We start from the raw sequence: 17880 nt of genomic DNA, 5'->3' as shown, positions 1-17880 counted from the left end.
GGGCCTCTCAGGATCATACCAATTCTAATCCCATGAGTTGTGTCTATCAGGTCACATATGCCTCTCAGCTGATTTTTCCCAATCACATTGCTATTGACAGCTAGCCATGACAGTCTTTTAAAATGTAGTGATTTGCCATTTAGGGGCATATCCTTTTCTTGGTTTATACACAGTGAAAGCAAAGTGATTGCATTTATTGCTTAATTCATATTCACAGCAGTATTCTTTAAGTTGCCAAGCAACCATCAGCCATCAAAGAGGTGTGAATAAACTAGAATTGTCAAAAATACAGAGCTGGGTTGCCAGGGTCAGATTCAGTACATGAAAAGGGATTTGCTCTTGAACTCGCTTCTCAAACAACTTGTGATTTGAAAAGTAATGGCTTTAAGATGTCTTTTAATACAGGGAGCACTAGATACTCTTTGTCTTGCTACCAGATTATGAATCTAGATAAAATATTTAAGGGGTTTACATTTCTCATTGTTCTCTAAACTCATCTCCAAACCTCAGGACCCTCCCTCTTTTTCATTTTTTTTTTCTTTCTGTCAGTCCCTCTAGAATAAAATGGACTGGGCACATTTCCCTCTGGTTCCTCTTGGTCCTGATGGGCTGCTTCACAGAACCATGAGGTTATTCCTCACCTGCCTTAATCCAAAGTGAAAAGACAAAGAGGAGTCTTCCTCCTAACGGACTGGCCTTTGTTAGCAGAGTTTTGCACTGCGTGTAAAGGATTGATGCAGCCCATCAGCTTTAAGTTTTGAATCTTTTCTGACATGGCCTCTTCTGTTGAATAATCTGATATTAAATGAAATACAGCTGCTCTATAGTGTCTTGCATGAAATATGTTCTCTTTCGTCTCATGGCTCTTCTGTTGAGTTATCTAATGACACACTCTGAACATTACCTATGTTCATGACTTCAGGATTTCTTTGTTTCCGCTCTTTTGATCAGGGTGATCCTGGAGAACGTGGAGAAAAGGTGAAGCATGTTTCATTTTCCCTGTGTTTATCTTGTTTTGAAGACCTGCGAATTCCTGACGGAGGACTGATCTGTAAAAGACGATCAGAGCTGTCCCATCCATAGCATGATTCTTGGTGACCACCCTGGGCCCCACACTTCGGGGGCCCAGATAGTGGCCACCTCAGCTGTCCTGTGGATGGGAGGGACCTGGGAGATTACAGAAGCCTGGGGTGGGGAAGCAGCAGGGTTGCTCCCCCCACACACACCCCATCACTGTGGCAGCTGGATCCAGAGCAGCCCAGCAGTGCTCTATTCCGCTGCCCTCTCCTGGCCATAGGGCACTCTGCTTCTCGCTGCCATGAAGAAGCAAGGTGCAGCGGGATAGGAGGGTGGCACAGTGTGGTGGAGTAGGTCTTCCTGGTGGCTCTGCTGCTGTGGTGAGTGCAGGGGGAGGGCTGACCTCTCCTGCCTCCTGGCCCCGGGTATTTTTGCGTTGCTTGGGGAAGGAATCAGGGGAGTGGAACAGAGACAGGAAGAGTCACAGCAGAAGTAGAGCAGGGGTGGGGTTTGGTGAAGGCATGGAACAAGGTGGAGTGGAGACAGGGCAGGGCCTGTGGCAAAGAGGTTTGCCGTGGGCCCCATACCTGGATCATGGCCCTGGCAAAGAGAATTCCTTAAGAAATATTTTACAAACGACAGGCACTCTTTACTTATATAAAAATTCCTTTTATTTAACATGAGTCCACTGGTGCACTCTTTGGGCCATTTATAGATTATATTTATCAACAAATTTTAATTGTACCAATCCAAATTAAATATATCAATTCCTGTTTTTCTCCTCCAGTGGATTTAAGTTGAATGTAGGCTCTGAATTAATTATGTAAATTTCTTATTACATTTGTTTGAGACACAAAGTGGTAAGGTAAATGCATGTGTTTACTTAGTTGGTTTTGTTTTCTTATGAAGTCATTTATTTATTTAGCCATTTTTATATTCACTGGCTAGTGAATTAAAACTGTTAGCCTGGTAATAGTGTTTGCAAATTGGAAATTATTTCTGTGTACGTTTCTTTCGAAAACTGTGAAATTCAGCTTGACAAAGATTTTATTTTTAATTTTAGGGTGATGCTGGAGAAAATGGACCCAAAGGTGACAGAGGTGAAAAGGTACATATGTTAATATGTAGAGGTGAATAGACATGTTACAGGCCATAAAATCTAACCAGAAGATGAAAGGGGGTGCACCAAAAGGAAAATATACAAAGAGACTTTTTTTAAGGTCAAATTGTCTGACTTCGACTTATTCTTGCATAAAGTAGAAACTCATCAGTTCTAATTAGGTACAGTGGGTCTACAGTAGTTAAACATGGGACCTGAAAGTGCATCTTTTATAAACCTCTAAATATACATCACACAGAAACTTGGGTCACAAGCTATCAGTTATTCTTGTTATGTCTGTTTGGTAAATTATGCATGTTTTTGTTATTAAAGTCCCATATATTTAAAGGTGTTGCTGTGTTCAGCATTGCAGTGCCTAACTGATGTAAGAACATAAATCTTATCTTCAAAACACACTTAGGAATCAAAATCCTAGCAAGAGTCAATAATATTTGGGCAGCATTTGTATCTGCTACTGAAGTACTTTCTTGGCATGCATTCCCTCCCCCGCCCCTGCCAAAAAAAAAATTTCCTCTTTCTATTGAGAAATTGTCCAGCTTTGGAAGGATATTTTGTTTGTTTTTGTGTGAATCTCAGATGGTTTGGTAGCCAAGTTCAAAAGAACTTTTAGAAAAAATTGGTCAGCAGATAGCCTTTTGCATGGTCATCTGAAAAAAATGTAACTGAATTAATTGAACAGAAATATAATGCTCGTACCATGTCCAAGTTTTTTGTAATTGTCTGGAATACTGGTATGAAATGGGAATGGATAGATTGTGTTTGTATGGCACTCATTACTTTATCAACATCAGGCCTATTGTTATGATACATCTCCTGGTTTGGCATAGCTAACTACCTTTGGTCAGTTTCCTTCCCACTTCTCCAACATAAAGATCTGCCAGTCAGAATTAAAGGGAGTCAGGCTTTCCATGGATCAGTGAAGGTATAGGAGAAGGCCAAAGAACTTCTCTGATTATATCCCTGGTGACTATCTCTGCAATGAAGAACTGTTTGATAAGGAACATAGGAGAAGATCTTTTTGAGGCAGAGGTTTAGGAATGAGTAAGCATTGAAGCCACAGTAATTACTCCACATTTGCACCAATGTAATTAGGAGCAGTGCTCCTGTGGGCACTGCTCCAGTGACCTGCACTCTTCTAGACAGTCATTATACTCAGAGATTAATTTGGCCCAGTGGTTGCTAATTGTGTTAGTTGCAGAAGAAATAAATCAAGATGATTGCCGTCTCCTAATTAGAACTACCAACAGTAGCATATTCCCCAAATAACTCTTGCTTTCCTTCCCTTTCTTGATCCATCAGTCACTTCTCCCCATTAATACCAAGGAGATGGGCGGAAGCTCTATTGCTTTCTCTTCCAACATAGTTGCAGGATCTCCAAGTAGTGCCATGAGAAGCCTTTCACTTTCTCATCTAGCCCTTTGTAGGGATATGAGAAGCTATCTCCTTTCCCTCTTGCCCTGATAGAAGCATCTCACTGTGTTCCAGCAAATCTCTCTACTGTCCGTGCTGCTGCACCATTGACATTGGGTGTTGGCCAAAGTTTTCCATACTATCGCTAATCCAGGAAGCACCATATGCCTCAGAAGTCTTGGAACGTGGGATATTTAGATGGCTCTTGGGCTTCTGAGATATGATGCACTCAGGGACATCTCTAGGACAAAGCATCAAAGCAGTACTTAGCTGGAGAGCTTCAGTGAGGTTTACAGACTTATTGAGCCTCAGGCTATGTCTAGACTACTCTGAAGTTTCGAAAGAGGATATGCAAATTCTGTGGGAATTTGCATATCTTCTTCCAATCTCACTTTCAAGCTCATTTTTTTCAGCAACCTTCCCCTTTTTGAAAAAGCCACGTCAACCTAATTTTTTGAGGAAGAGCAGCTTTTCAAAAGGGGGGGGGGAGTTGCCAAAAAAACCACATCCCAACTACTTTCACTTTCGAATGTTCCACTTTCAAAAGTGAGATCGGAAGAAGATATGAAAATTCGCGCTGAATTTGCATATCCTCTTTCGAAACTTCAGTGTAATCTAGACGTACCCTTATTGTCAAGGTAATATGGGGTGGGATCTCTGAGCCTGAGGAAAGAGGGAACCAGAGAAGTTTTCATTGTGCTGAAATGATTGGTCAAGACTAGTCTGCACCAAAAATAAGGTTCCGAGATGAAATAAGGTTAGAGTCAGTTCACCCAGTACTCTCTCTTTTGTCCACTCCCCATACAGTAAATCTGCATACATTTTGTCTGAATGAACAATGAGTAAATCATTGAAGTAAATAATAATTAATGAGCAGTTATATGGTATCTTTATCCAAAGATCTCAAACATTAAGACTCACAGCTTCCTGTGACATGCATATTATTTATTCCCATTTTATATACAGGGATACTGAGACACAGAGAGGTGCAGAAGTAACAATTTCAAACATGGATACAACAAGTTAGGAACATATGCCCATATTTTATGCACCTAAATGAAAGTCGTGTCATTTTCACAGATGATACACATTTGCAGCTCCCACTGATCTTACTGTGTAAATATGAATTTGTGTGCATATATTCAATTTGACAACATTGGCATCATAGAGTCGTCTTAGATCACATACAGAGTCTATGGCAGACTTGACTGAAACCCACTCACTAGTCCTTGCTTCCATTCTCCTGCTCTCATCATTGGCTTCTCAAGCAGACAAAATCCCCTTGATGTGCTCTTCCATTCGTGTTTTCTCCTGCTGACATTTTTTTCATTGCCAGCTGACTGAATGAGGCATGAAGAACATGCTCTAGCTGTTTAGTTTTCACTTTTATCCTGTATTTGTTTTCGTTCTTGAACGAAAGTGGATTATAAACACTTTCGTGCCTTATTTGTGCTATTTCCAGGGTTATCCCTTAAAATGTTGGACTTGTAACAATCTCTCTGCAGTTGCTTTGTTATCTTATAGCTATTAAAAAATTAGTGGTACGTGCTGTGAGGGACAACAGCAATATCGCTCATACATGCCTATCAAAATAAGACAGCTCAGATTTCCAGACATGAATCAGCCTTTTAGAAAATGTCCTTTTGTTTTCTCTTTGCCCTTGGAATACAAAGCTACAATAAATAAAAGGAAATCTAGTCAGATTTTGAACACAGATTTTGAACACAGTACATGGCACTATTTAATTTTCATTATAATTCACAGAAGTTGCACTGAGTACAAGCAAAACACATTTGTTTAAATTAAAAACCAGCTTTTAAAATATAAATCACTCTGGCTCTTCATTCAGCTTTTCTGAACCACTGGACGGCTGATCAAAAACTGATGTTTTTATACTCACAGTTTAAATTGTATTGTTTTATATAGTGTGAGACTAATAATAATAATACTTAGTATTTATACTGTGCTTAACATCTTCAGAGTGTATTACAGATATTACCTATTTTACTCAGTATGTGCATCACTAGCATGCTGCTTTAAGAAAAATAATGTATACAGGTCCTGTAGATGTCTGCAGTTTGCCACATGTTTGACCTATTTACATGAATAAGCTGAATAGTGAAACTTTTCAAGTGGGAAGTAGCATTCGATAACTTAGCTTCTTCCACTTTCCTTTGGCATCCCATTCAAGACAAGGTTCAGTGAATTGAAAATACAAGAATTTTCACAAGTCCATGAAGGCTAAATACATAGAGCAAAGAACTGAGAAACAAAAGTATTGGCTAATTCTGTGACCTTGGGCAGGTTACCTCCTATCAAACCCAGTCAACACAGATTAAAGCTGAACAAAACATAAGAGAACCTCTTTGAAAGCTAGTTGCTCAAAGAACTGACCTTTTCTGAGCATATAAATTGCAGCTCATCTGACATTCTGTTACTTGCAACATTTAGCACCAAGAAAAACAGTGAAAAACTGTGGAAAAGAGATGGGTCCTCTGACATACCTTGATTAAGATAAACTGATGGGTTACTGGTTTCTTTGAGGTTGAATGTCATTAACACAAAGCTTTATCAATTAAGGCCTGACACTTGCCATCTGTAGCTATGGACCAAAGGGATCAGTGATGCCTTTGATATGGCAAATGATTTAGATTTAGAATATGTGCCAGAGATTTGGAGATGTCAAAATAAGACGGGACATAGCCCTACCCTCTAGCTTCCTACTGCACATCTCTTTAAAATTCATTTTTATTATATCAGCTACATTATTGGTTGTAAAACTTTTCAAGCAAATGGAAAGCAAATCCCTCATCTGCATTTATTTGAATACGGAATTGTTTCTCTTTGAATAATGCTGACGTATTGTAAATGGTCAAATTGGTATGCAATGTCGCAAAACATATTTATTCTTGCTACAGTAATTGAAAGGTACTTAAGAAGATTCCAGGATAATCATGCATGTATTTGTTATACTGTATCTGTTTCCTGAGAAATCTATGTACATATTGAGTGTGATCAGTGTTTTCTTGTGAATTTTTTATTAGGGTGACCCCGGATCTTCTGCTGCAGGAATTAAGGTAATGTTGTGTTTATGGCGATTGGTGTGTGTATGTGTTTTTTTGTTTTTTGTTTTTGTTTTTCTTTTTGTTTTGCAGAATCCCTGTCGCTTTCTAATCCCTGCCACAAATAATTTTATAACTTTTTTCCTCTTCTCCAATTCTGATTTTTTTTCTTTTTCTCTGATCTTGTGGTTGTTTGTTTGTTTGTTTAATATTTCTATCAGGGAGAACCTGGAGAATCTGGTCGGCCTGGACAAAAGGTAATACATGAAATATTCAGTCCCTGTTTTCCTCATGATTAACCTTGTGATAAAATCTTGTTTATCTACAACTTTTAAAGTACAGGATATTCCCTCTTGAAAATAAATTACTAGTTTGATAGTAGCAATGATTGCAATTGTACTGATTGCTCAAGGTCTACACACATTTTGTTTGTGATCATTTTGGGTTTGGAAAAAACATGATACTGGCTAGAATGAGAAGTGAGAATTAGGCTAACCCATCCACTCTTACAAGTAGAGGGCAATTTTTTTTCCACACAGAAAGTTTGCACAATCTCAACTATCTGAAACTAATAAAGAATGGCTTTGCTATCTCTCTGAATGTGGACAACTGACCCTTGCATGCTTGACTAAATACTGACCTGGAGATTATAGTCTGATATTTCACCATACTAAATTGAAATCAATATTGACTCTATGGCTGGATGTTCTTTCACTTGTACTAGAGAAGTAGAGAAGAGCTAAACTGGCAGACATAGGCACTGAAAAGTCAGAAGCAAGCAGCTCTACTCTGTGCTAGCCTCCAAAGAAGCCTTTCACTGGACACTGTGCAGCCAAAGTTTCTTTGGTTGACAGAGGTGTAGAGGGGGAGCAGCTGTTCGATATGACATGATACCCTCTCAGCCTAGGATGTTTCCAATAAGAAATCAATGGTGCATCAAGCAGCATTGCCTGCCCTCTCTGTGCCGTTGAGCCTATTTCAGAGGATGGGATAGGATGCAGGCATAGATGAGAGAGCTAGTGACAATGTATCCCTCAAGGAACAAGGAGAGGTTGGATTTTATTGCTGCAATCCTGGGATGTGTGGGATAGAAGTTTGGCTTCCCTTTGGAGTCTACAGGGCTTCCTGGAGCAACCTTTCACCATCCCCACCTCTTGTAAAAGTAAGAAACATCTCCCCATCCCAACAGGAGAACTGGATTCTTACTGTGCAAGGTACACTTTGGAGAGCTTCCAGTACTCAGGGCAGGGAAGAAGTAAAACCATGTTTAGAATATAGGGAATATCAGGCCCACTCTATTCTAAAACTCCATTCCTTTTTTATGACTACAGTATATGGAACTCTGAGAAATCTTTTTTTTTTTAAATCAGTAAAAGAAAAAATTGCAGCTGAGTTTCTGAACATGGCACATTTGAATTGTAATGATTTGAAACAGACTTTATAAGACTATTATGATATGCAAATTACATGTGTTAGTAAAGTTCTGCTTCAATTAGGAAAAGCTAGTGAAAGCAGTTTTAGCTAGCTAACCTATAGAATCATTAGCTATAGGTGTACTATATGTTCTACTTTAATAATAAACTATAGAATGCACTTCAGATGTTTAGATTCATACTCTAATTTGCTGTCTGCCAAGCAGGGAACACTATAGTCCTGTAGTTCTTACCAGTCAAAATTCTCTTGGCAGACAGGATGAGCTTTTCTTAAATAAGTTGTTAGTAGGGAATGGGGGTTTGCCCATTCTTATATATTCTATGCAAGTACAGATTACTAGAAAATACATATCAACATTTCTGTATTGCACTTTAAATGAGATTCACTATTTGAGTGTAAATATAATGAAGACAGGCTTTGATCCATGTAGTTTATTTACTTATTTAATTGTGTATTGATTCTAATGTGAGGATATTTTCATGTTTAAATTAAATATATCTGTGAATACATGAAAAAAGGATGTGCCATATACATTATAGGTTTTGCCCACAACTTAGAATACAACTTAGAATATTTGGTTACTTCAGTTCAATAAACTGGAGTTTTTATTCAGCTTCTTGAAATCATTTAATCTCATACATCATATTGAACTTATATTTTTGGAAAAGGTTATGGACTGGAAATACTGTCCGTTCAGCTACACTGGGCTTTAATAGAACACTACTAATTGAAATGTGTTTTTAATTCTTCTGTGTTTAATAAAAGTCTTTCCTTGAAGAGTCCTTTTTAATAACTTTAGTTAGATCACTTAGAATTTGAGTCCTAAGGGTGTTGGACTAGAAAGGTTCAGGCTGTAGTTAATTATAATTGAGTAATCCCCCTGAAAATGTACAAATTAAATTAAGCTTATTTTTAATCACTTTTGTTGCTAAACTGGACAGTTACACAGCACCCTACACAGGCAATATCTGTATGGGGGATAGAATCAAATATCTTTTGCAAATGCAGTAAATGTCAGTATTCGTTTTATTTAATTAATTCTCTCTCCTTTTGATAAAAATGCTGGCCAGAATTTTCAACCTATGTGTCTTGTTAGGCTCTTAAATCCATAGGGGATGTTTAAATCCTTAATTGTAGTTTTAGGAGACTAAATTTAGGCATTCAAGTTTATGTGCTTTAGTCATACTTCTATTTTAGCAAGCCCTTCAATATGCATTGTGTTGGCCTGACTATCTGCAATCCTGAAATGAATAACAATCTCATATAGAGTATCACATACTGTACCAACTGCATTGTATACCTGGTTATTCTCTGAATACCAATCATAATATTGTTCTGTGATGTTATATAATTTTCCTGTATAGGGTGAACCAGGTCTTCCTGGGCTTCCTGGACTTCCTGGGATAAAGGTAAATACCATAATATCTATGTAGTTGTGCTTACATCTTTCTAAACATTTTTTTATTTTAAAATGGATTTTGGCACATGAAGGCTTCACACAGAAAATTGACCATCTGTATAGATGACCAGTTTTCCATGAACAATGTGCCTTATACTTTAATCTTCACTAAAATGTCACCTCGCTTTGAAAAGAAGCTTGAACTACTTTTTAAAAAGTTTTTGTTACATTTGTATCTAATTCAGGAGGCTTGTCACCAGTGTTTGGTTTGCAGTTTAATGAGTATTGTTACAGAACCTGCAGAGCTAACAGCCAGAGAGCTGTCTTCATTATTTACAAATTGTGGAGAACCAACTTTATTTATGAGCAAAAATAGACTTTGCTCTCATGGTTTATTAAATTTCCACTGACAAGTCAAAATATTTGAATAAGAATACTTTATCCAGTATTACCGTTAAGCAGTCAGACAGTCTGTGGACCAATAATGGATTTATCTGCTGACTTCCAGTCTGCCTGTTATCTTTACGCAAATTCTTATAAAAGACATGCAGTCAATTCAACCCTGGCATAAGTGTTGCATTGGGAATTGCTGCCAATGATACTGGAAAAACTTAAAGAACAACAAATGGCCCTGCAGCACCTTAGAACTAACAAAAATGTAGAATCATAGAATACTAGAACTGGAAAGGACCTCAAGAGGTCATCGAGTCCAGTCCCCTGCCCTCAGACCAAGCACTCTCTAGATCGGGAGTGGACAGTAATTTTCAATAGGAGGCCACTCTACAATTTTGGTAAGTAGTCAAGAGCTGAATTTCTGTAGAAGGAGCACAGGGTTTGGGTCTGCAGGTGGGGTGTAGAAGGAAGCTTGAGATAGAGGAGAGGGGTGCAGGAGAGGGTGTGGGGTCTGAGAGGGAGTTTGGGTAAAGGAGAGGGTTGTGATCTGGGGCGGGGGCTTGGGGTGCATGATCCAGGAGAGGCTATGGGTGCAAGAGAGGATTCTGTCCTGGGGAAGGGGTGAAAGAGGAGGGTGCAGGGTCTGGGAAGTAGTTGTGACCTGGGAGAAGAGGGAAAAGGGGGTACAGAGGGTTTGGGTGGTGACGTGGGGCAGGGGAATGGGATGCAGGGGGAGAGAGAGGTGTGGGTGCAGGAGAGAATTCTGGTCTGGGGGAGGAATGTAGGAGGGAGTGCAGAGTCTGGGAGGGACCTGTGACTGGAACAGGTGGAAGAGGAGATACAGAGAGTTTGGGTGGTAGCCTGGGGTACAGAGTTGGGGAGAAAGAGGATGTGGGGTGCCAGAGGCAGGCTCTGGCTGGGAGGCACCTACCTAGCCGGATCCCAGCCAGCAGTTCTCTAGGAGCCTGAAACTGGGGAAGTGGAGTGCTACTCCACATGGCTCTGCTCCAGCACGGGGAGAGGAGAAGAGAGTAGGGAGTGAGGAGGCTTCATTCGCTTCCCCTGCCTCCAGCAAAATTTCTCATCTCCTATTGGCCAGAAGCTGGCCTGTGGGAGCTTGGGGAGTTTGTTAGGAGGCAGAGACAGTGCAGGAAGCATTCTTCTCCCTGCCAGCTTGCAGATCAATTAGCAGCCAGCTATTTAAAGTGGCTGCAGCTGCTCTGTAATAAGGGTCCTGGCAGGCAGTTGTGGGCCAGATTCAGCCCACTAGCCATCTCTTGCCCACCCCAGTCTAGATCATCCCTGATAGATGTCTATTCAACCTGCTCTTAAGTATCTCCAGTGATGGAGATTCCACAACCTCCGTAGGCAATTTATTCGAGTGTTTAACCACCCTGATAGTTGGGAAGTTTTTCCTAATGTCCATCGTAAACATCTCTGGCTGGAATTTAAGCACAGTGCTTCTTGTCCTATCATCACAAGCCAAGGAGAACAATTTTTCTCCCTCCTCCTTGTAACACCCTTTTAGATACTGGAAAACTGCTATCATGTCTCCTATTAGTCTTCTCTTTTCTAAACTTAATAAGCCCAGTTCTTTCTGTCTTTCCTCACAGGTCATGTTTTCTAGACCTTTAATCATTCTTTTTGCTCTTCTCTAGACCTTCTCCAATTTCTCCATATCTTTCTTGAAATGTGCCCATAACTGGACACAATACTTCAATTGAGGTGTAATCAGATCAGAGTAGAGCGGAAGAATGACTTCTCATGTCTTGCTTATGACCCTCCTGTTAACGCATCCCGGAATCACGTTTGTTTTTGTTTTTTCTTTCAACAGTGCCACACTGTTGACTCATATTTAACTTGTGGTCCACTCTTACCCCTAGATCCATTTCTGCAGTACTCCTTCCTAGACTGTCATTTCCCCTTCTGCATGTGAGAAACTGAATATTCCTTCCTAAGTGGAGTTCTTTGCATTTGTCATTATTAAATTTCATCCTAAATGGTATCATGAGCTTTCATGGGCACAACCCACTGGAACTCAGTTTGATTCATACTGTATTGTACCACAAAAAGTGAGCAGATTTAGATGTTATGAATAAGAACTAACTGGGTTAATTGTTGCTCTTTCATGGCAGAGGTTATTCTTTCAAACAGTGAAACAGCTGAGAATTTCCTCATATTGAATTTTCAGCATGGGCCTGATGAAGAGCTCTTATTTTCTCCCCACTGAATACAAGGGATAAAATAAATCCTGCCTCCATCAAAGTGAAAACTCCCTTTCACTTCAGTAGGACCAGTCTTTCCTTCATGGTGTATAATATTTTCAGTAGCATACTCAGTGACAGTTGTCGAGTGCTACAATGTTTTGATGTAGCATCTGCTTTTCATTTGTGGAAAAGTATGAGAGTTGATTGGACATCTTACACACACAGAAGCATGTGTGCTCATTTTAAAATGTGGATTTACATGTTTTAATACTGAAAAGTGCAGGACCTGGAGATAGAAATTATGTTAAATCCTGCGTGTTCCGTAAGCAAGAACCATGTTTAATCTGTGTATAATATAGATGGGAACTTAATATATGCAGAAAAACACTTTTAGTAATTATCTGCTTTGGAAAGTCTGTATAGATATAACATTTTTTGTAGTATATCTATAATATATGTCTTTTGGAGGCCATTGCCAACAGATTAAGAGCAATTATCAAAGATGGCTTTTGGCACTGAAAGTCCTGAGAGAATGAGGCAACCAAGGTAGAAGATTTTGTTACAATAACATCTTCTGGGGGTTGGCAGAAAGAGCACTTTTGAGAGAGTTCTCCTGAAGCATATACTTTTTAATGAGAAGAACAATTAAGTGCTTTGGGAAAAATTAGAGGTGCATCTCTTAGTAAGGATTCAATTCCTAGAATGGAATTTTCTTTTCTTTTTTTTTCTAGATTTCTTAAGGGCCCTTCCAAAATAATGAATTCATTTCTAAATCATCTTCTGACTTGTGGTTATTGATACTGTACTGTTACAAGTGATCTGCAAAGATTCCAATGACTGTCACTGACTCAGCTGACAACTTCACCCATAAAATCTAAAACTAATTTAAACACATCTCTAAGGACAGATCTAGCTGAACATTTAGTGTGCAGCAAGCTGAGGTATAAATTTGCAGTGCTGCAGCCTGCCCTGCACTACCTGTAGACCCTGCTGCAACACACTAAAAAGTCTCTAGTGCATTTTGGTGCTTCAGACCTGTGAGAAAGCAGTCACTTTCCATCTTTGTTTTGTCTCATCATATATTATCATTTTGGAGATGAGGACAGCAGAAAGAGGGAGTCTAGAGATGTCCACTTGAGAGACAAAAGGTGAGAAATAGATGCAGCATGAAGTTCTGGATATTATGGAATAGATGCTTTCCAGCATTAAGCATCTAGGGTGGTGGAATAATGCAGGTGTCAGTGATAGAATTCAAACCTGCCACATGGGAGGCCCAGGTTCAATACTGAACTCTAGATGTTGAGATATTATAGTAGTAATTGCAGTGTAAGGATCTATATAGAAAAGCCTGCCTGGACGTGTGTGGCATTGTTCCACATGCCTGCATAGGCTGTCTCATTGGAGAGTCTGTTGCCAGCCATTGCCACCTCAGTGGTCACCAACAGTGGTAGGACAGGTGATAGCATTGATTCTCAAATGCGCAGATTCTGATGGAGCTTTAGGTGCCATTTAAATTTGCATTCCCTGACCAAACCCTCAGGGCAGCATGGCACTGTGTTACCTGCCAATGGGAAACTGAATCCAGAAGAGAGGCTCAAGAGAATGTTAAGTCATAAGGAAGCTACCCTGGATGAGCTAATAATATAGGTATGCATTTTCAGTAACATTACCTATATTATATAGAAGGATGCAGATGTTTGAGGAGCATGTTGGCAATTCTGCTGTGTTCCAAATCCCCTTGGAATTTGCTGGTAGTCTACAAACTGACACACACACAGGCTCCTGCATGAGAAATATGGCAGGGGAGATGTTTTCTTGTGCCACAAATTCTAAGAAAGCTTCAATTGATGTTGTCCATTCTGTAACTCTGAAGGGAAAGAGAAGAGCACAACACCATGGCGTTGTGCTGTTTTATGTATGTCATGATAAATAAGAGGTATAACCTCTGCTGTTCCTGAAATGTGTCATTTCATCTACAAATTCTTCTCAGCACAGTGTCCAGGATTGTCCACTGTAGCAGGCTGTAGAATGAAACACATTATGCAACTGCAAATATCATATACACTATATATGGGGAAAGTTTGAAAGCAGTCTTCGTGTAAATTTTGTAAATGCAAAGGTCATTTCAATCAGTGCACTATAGTTTTCAAGGTGCATTTTATTGTTCTTGTGCTGGATGTGGCATATGTATAAAGAGGACCATTAAGATATTTTTGAAAGAGTAGTCAAAATCGCTTACAACATTAATAAGTATCACTCAGCCGAAGAGTTTCAATTTCATAATGCACAATTATTCTATTAATTATTTAATGCGGCAATTTTGACTCCCTTCCAGATAGCGAGTTAGATTAACATGATTTCAGTCTCAAAGAGTGGCAGCCTCTGAAAGGCACAGACATATCGTGTGTGAATTCAGTGTATCTGGCATAGACCTTATTAATTATACTCTGATGCTTATTCACGACATGCATACAGATGTTTTTGGAGTGCTTCCTGGTCTTTTTCATCCCTTTCATTTTGAGTTGGTGCCACAGAGAATGCAGAAGTTCACTCCGTTATTTCCAAAACTGTGACATAGTGAAAACTTTTTTTGACCACCTTTTGATGTTTAGGAATGGCAGCAAACTTAATGAGTGTTTGACTGTTTTCCACCATGTCATTCAGAAAATGAGTAAAGCACCAAAACACAGAATATTAACTAATCTCTGTAAATCTCAGGTTAGCTGTTAGTAAGACTATTACTGATGTTAACAGTATGCAGAATTCTTTCAATAGAACAAAAGTGTAGTAACTTTGGTTTATCCTACTCTTCAGAAAGTCATTAAAAGTACATACATTGAAGGTATTTGTAATTTCATTCATTTGTGATGTCTAGACCTTCTCTCAAGGTATTCTATTGACTTGGTTAAACTTTGTGGCATTTAACCAATACAGTCATTGACACCATGCCAGTATAACCTTTTTCCAGAATCATAGAATCATAGAATACTGGAATGGGAAGGGACCTCGAGGGGTCATCAAGTTCAGTCCCCTATGTTCTTTGCAAGATTTGGCCCAATATAATATAATCTGTGAAATCAGGCTTTCCATCAACATATTAGGTGTAATCTCTTTTCTTGTTCCTAGTATTTTATGAGACAAATATTGGGGCAAATCTTGAGATCTCAGCAGACTTTTCAATAAGCCTTATTCCAGCAAATTCTCATTGAAGGATCTGGCTTCTCTGCCCTAGTTGTTTGGTTGTGTTGTGATTTTGGGGGGGAGGGTATAGGGAGGGACAAACATAATAGTTTGCTCTATTCTCAGCTCTGTTAGAATGGCTGACACACACAGAGTTGCCAATATTCAGTCCCTATATCTTTCTACATAGTTGCTTATCTAGACCACGTGAATTAGATCCAAGTCAACATACTCTATTCCCAGCAGCATACAACTGACATAATTACAATTTTACTAAGTAAGGACTCAGTAAAAACTGGCTAAGGACCTCAGGGTCTGGCTCATGTTTGTTTTATCTAAAGCAAAGACAATTCTAACCTTCATTTACATTTTGTATTTTAATTTGACTATTTCTCTCCCTCTTTTTCTTACCATATCCCAGAATCTTGTTCCCTACCCAGTAGGATATAGTGGCCTAGAATCATGTTTGAAATACTTAAAACTTTTCAGAACCAAATTTTTAAGTTCTGAAAGAGTCCAAGAAAAACGTGATTTCCATGCAGGCAAAGCTTTAAAAATAAAAGCCAAATTTTTCAAACCTGGTGCCTAAAGTTAGGATCCAAAATCTCAGATTTAAGTGCTATTGAAGTGACTTACCATCTTGCCATGGTAATATTTACTCTCCATTCTCTTTTCCTTGGGCATGGTCTGTTTGATCCTTGCTCTGAATTCCGACATTAGGTTTCCATGGCGTGATAGATTCTTGTCCTGGTTCTCTTTTGAGAGGAATCCACAAGCCATTCCTGTTTTCACCAGGTTTTCCTTTTCTTTCATTAGAAAAATTTACAAGTCTTACATTTTCCATGGTGTCTCCCTCAATGGGAAAAAGGGAGCTCTTATATCTCTGCTCTGTTGGTCTCCGTGTGTTGTGGCCAAGTGTTCAACTCATGTTAGTCCTAGAGACAATCATTCTAAAAATTCCTTCTTTCTGGGCAGAAATCAGAGAAAAGACCCAAGCTGGATCTTGAACTCCTCTGAACACCTTGTGACTGGCACCTAAATGGAAAAGACACTAATGTACTAGGGAAATGAGAAAAGGGTAAAAAATAAATAACTGGAACACAAGATGTGAATTCTGTTTTCCCCAAAAGCTCTTACAGTTTACAGGTTAAAATATTGATCTGCTATGGGAAAACTGTTTTATGGTGTCTTTTAATTTGCTTCTTTATGCAGGCTAAAGTCAGTCCAAATTTAGAATCCAGTTGAGTAATCTGAGAGTCCAATTAGCAGACTCATGTATTCAGAAATCAAGGATTTTATCAGCTATAATGGAGACCTCAGATCAGTAAACTGAAAGCACTCTTATGATGTAATGCCACCATAGAAAATGTTTTCTTGATTTTAGGTAGTCATAAATGAGTAAAAACAGTTGCAGTTCCTTTTTAATATTTGCAACAGAAGCCCCTTAAATTTGTCTGTCTTGGTTCTAGAACGAAACAATCTTTTGGATAAACTGTAGAATTTCATTCTTTTTTTCTAATAATTTAGCTGATCAGTCATTTAAAAAGTTGGCTGTATTTAGGAAAAAAATGAAGCTCTTGTTGCAACAAATGTTTTTACTGTAATCCTCAAAAGAAGGTATCATGCTGGCTTGAATTCTAATTAGCCTTTAAGTAAGATGTATTCTGTATGACTAATGCATGCCGAATCATGACACATTAATCAGAATTATTGCTGATACCTTTAGCACCATTGCAAATCAGCACACATTTTTCAAGCACCACTGCACTTTTCTTTAAAATGAACATTGGGCTCACTAAAAGGCAATAAATGTGGTAGAAAACAGAGTCTGGTTGTAAGCTGAAGCTTCAGGTTTTTAGGCAGATTAAATAGTACATTTTGCCTCTAACGAATCATAAAAGCCAAACAAATGGTGATCATAAATACAAAACCAGAAATATTTTCCTAGTTAAGAATCTGATTAGGCAACTGGGTTGATCAGAAAGTCAAGATATGGTTTCATGAGCAAGGAGGGAACCTGTGCAGCAGGGCACCTCTGAAGCCAATTTTTGCAATCAAAAATCTAAACAAAGGTCTAAGAAAACATGGAACATTGTTTATAGGGTTTCCCTTTGTCCCCTTCATTTCCTTATTGTAGGCGAACTATTATAGTCCTTCGAGAACAAAATAGAAACAAAAATACAGCAAAAGCCAGTGTCTGAGAATCAACATAGAAGGCCATAGCTCAAATTCAGTCCTGATGTACCTCATTGCTTTCATTGGAGTTGCTTTATTTTGTACTCTTTAATCTCAATCTGTCTATACATTTCTTAATGGCATAAAGGAAAGAATATAACTCGTAGGCAATGTCTAGACTGGCATGATTTCCTGCAAATGCTTTTAACGGAAAAGTTTTTCCGTTAAAAGCATTTGCAGAAAAGAGCGTCTAGATTGGCACGGACACTTTTGCAGAAAAGCGTCCATGCCAATCTAGACGCAGTTTTGTGCAAGAAAGCCCCAATCACCATTTTCGCCATCGGGGATTTTTTGCGTAAAACAATTTTTAGCTGTCTACACTGGCCCTCTTGCGCAAAAGCATTTGCGCAAGAGGGCTTTTTCCCGAGCGGGAGCAGCATAGTATTTGCACAAGAACACTGACAACCTTACATTAGATCGTCA

The 17880-nt window shown here is 38.9% G+C and overlaps 1 protein-coding gene across 1 annotated transcript in view; it reads left to right on the top strand.

Annotated features, from left to right (window-relative positions):
* The window catches only part of COL25A1 (collagen type XXV alpha 1 chain), a 195500-nt gene that overhangs the window by 110476 nt on the left and 67144 nt on the right, over positions 1 to 17880 (top strand). The window contains exons 12-16 of the mRNA XM_075929187.1: positions 952 to 978; positions 2081 to 2125; positions 6592 to 6624; positions 6831 to 6866; positions 9408 to 9452. Coding sequence (XP_075785302.1) covers positions 952 to 978; positions 2081 to 2125; positions 6592 to 6624; positions 6831 to 6866; positions 9408 to 9452 — 186 coding nt within the window. The remainder of the gene's footprint in view (positions 1 to 951; positions 979 to 2080; positions 2126 to 6591; positions 6625 to 6830; positions 6867 to 9407; positions 9453 to 17880) is intronic.

The sequence above is a fragment of the Pelodiscus sinensis genome, chromosome 5, assembly GCF_049634645.1.
Source record: "Pelodiscus sinensis isolate JC-2024 chromosome 5, ASM4963464v1, whole genome shotgun sequence".
NCBI classification, from domain to species: domain Eukaryota; kingdom Metazoa; phylum Chordata; order Testudines; family Trionychidae; genus Pelodiscus; species Pelodiscus sinensis.
The sequence above is the reverse complement of the archived record's forward strand: the minus strand, read 5'-3'. Positions and strand labels throughout refer to the sequence as shown.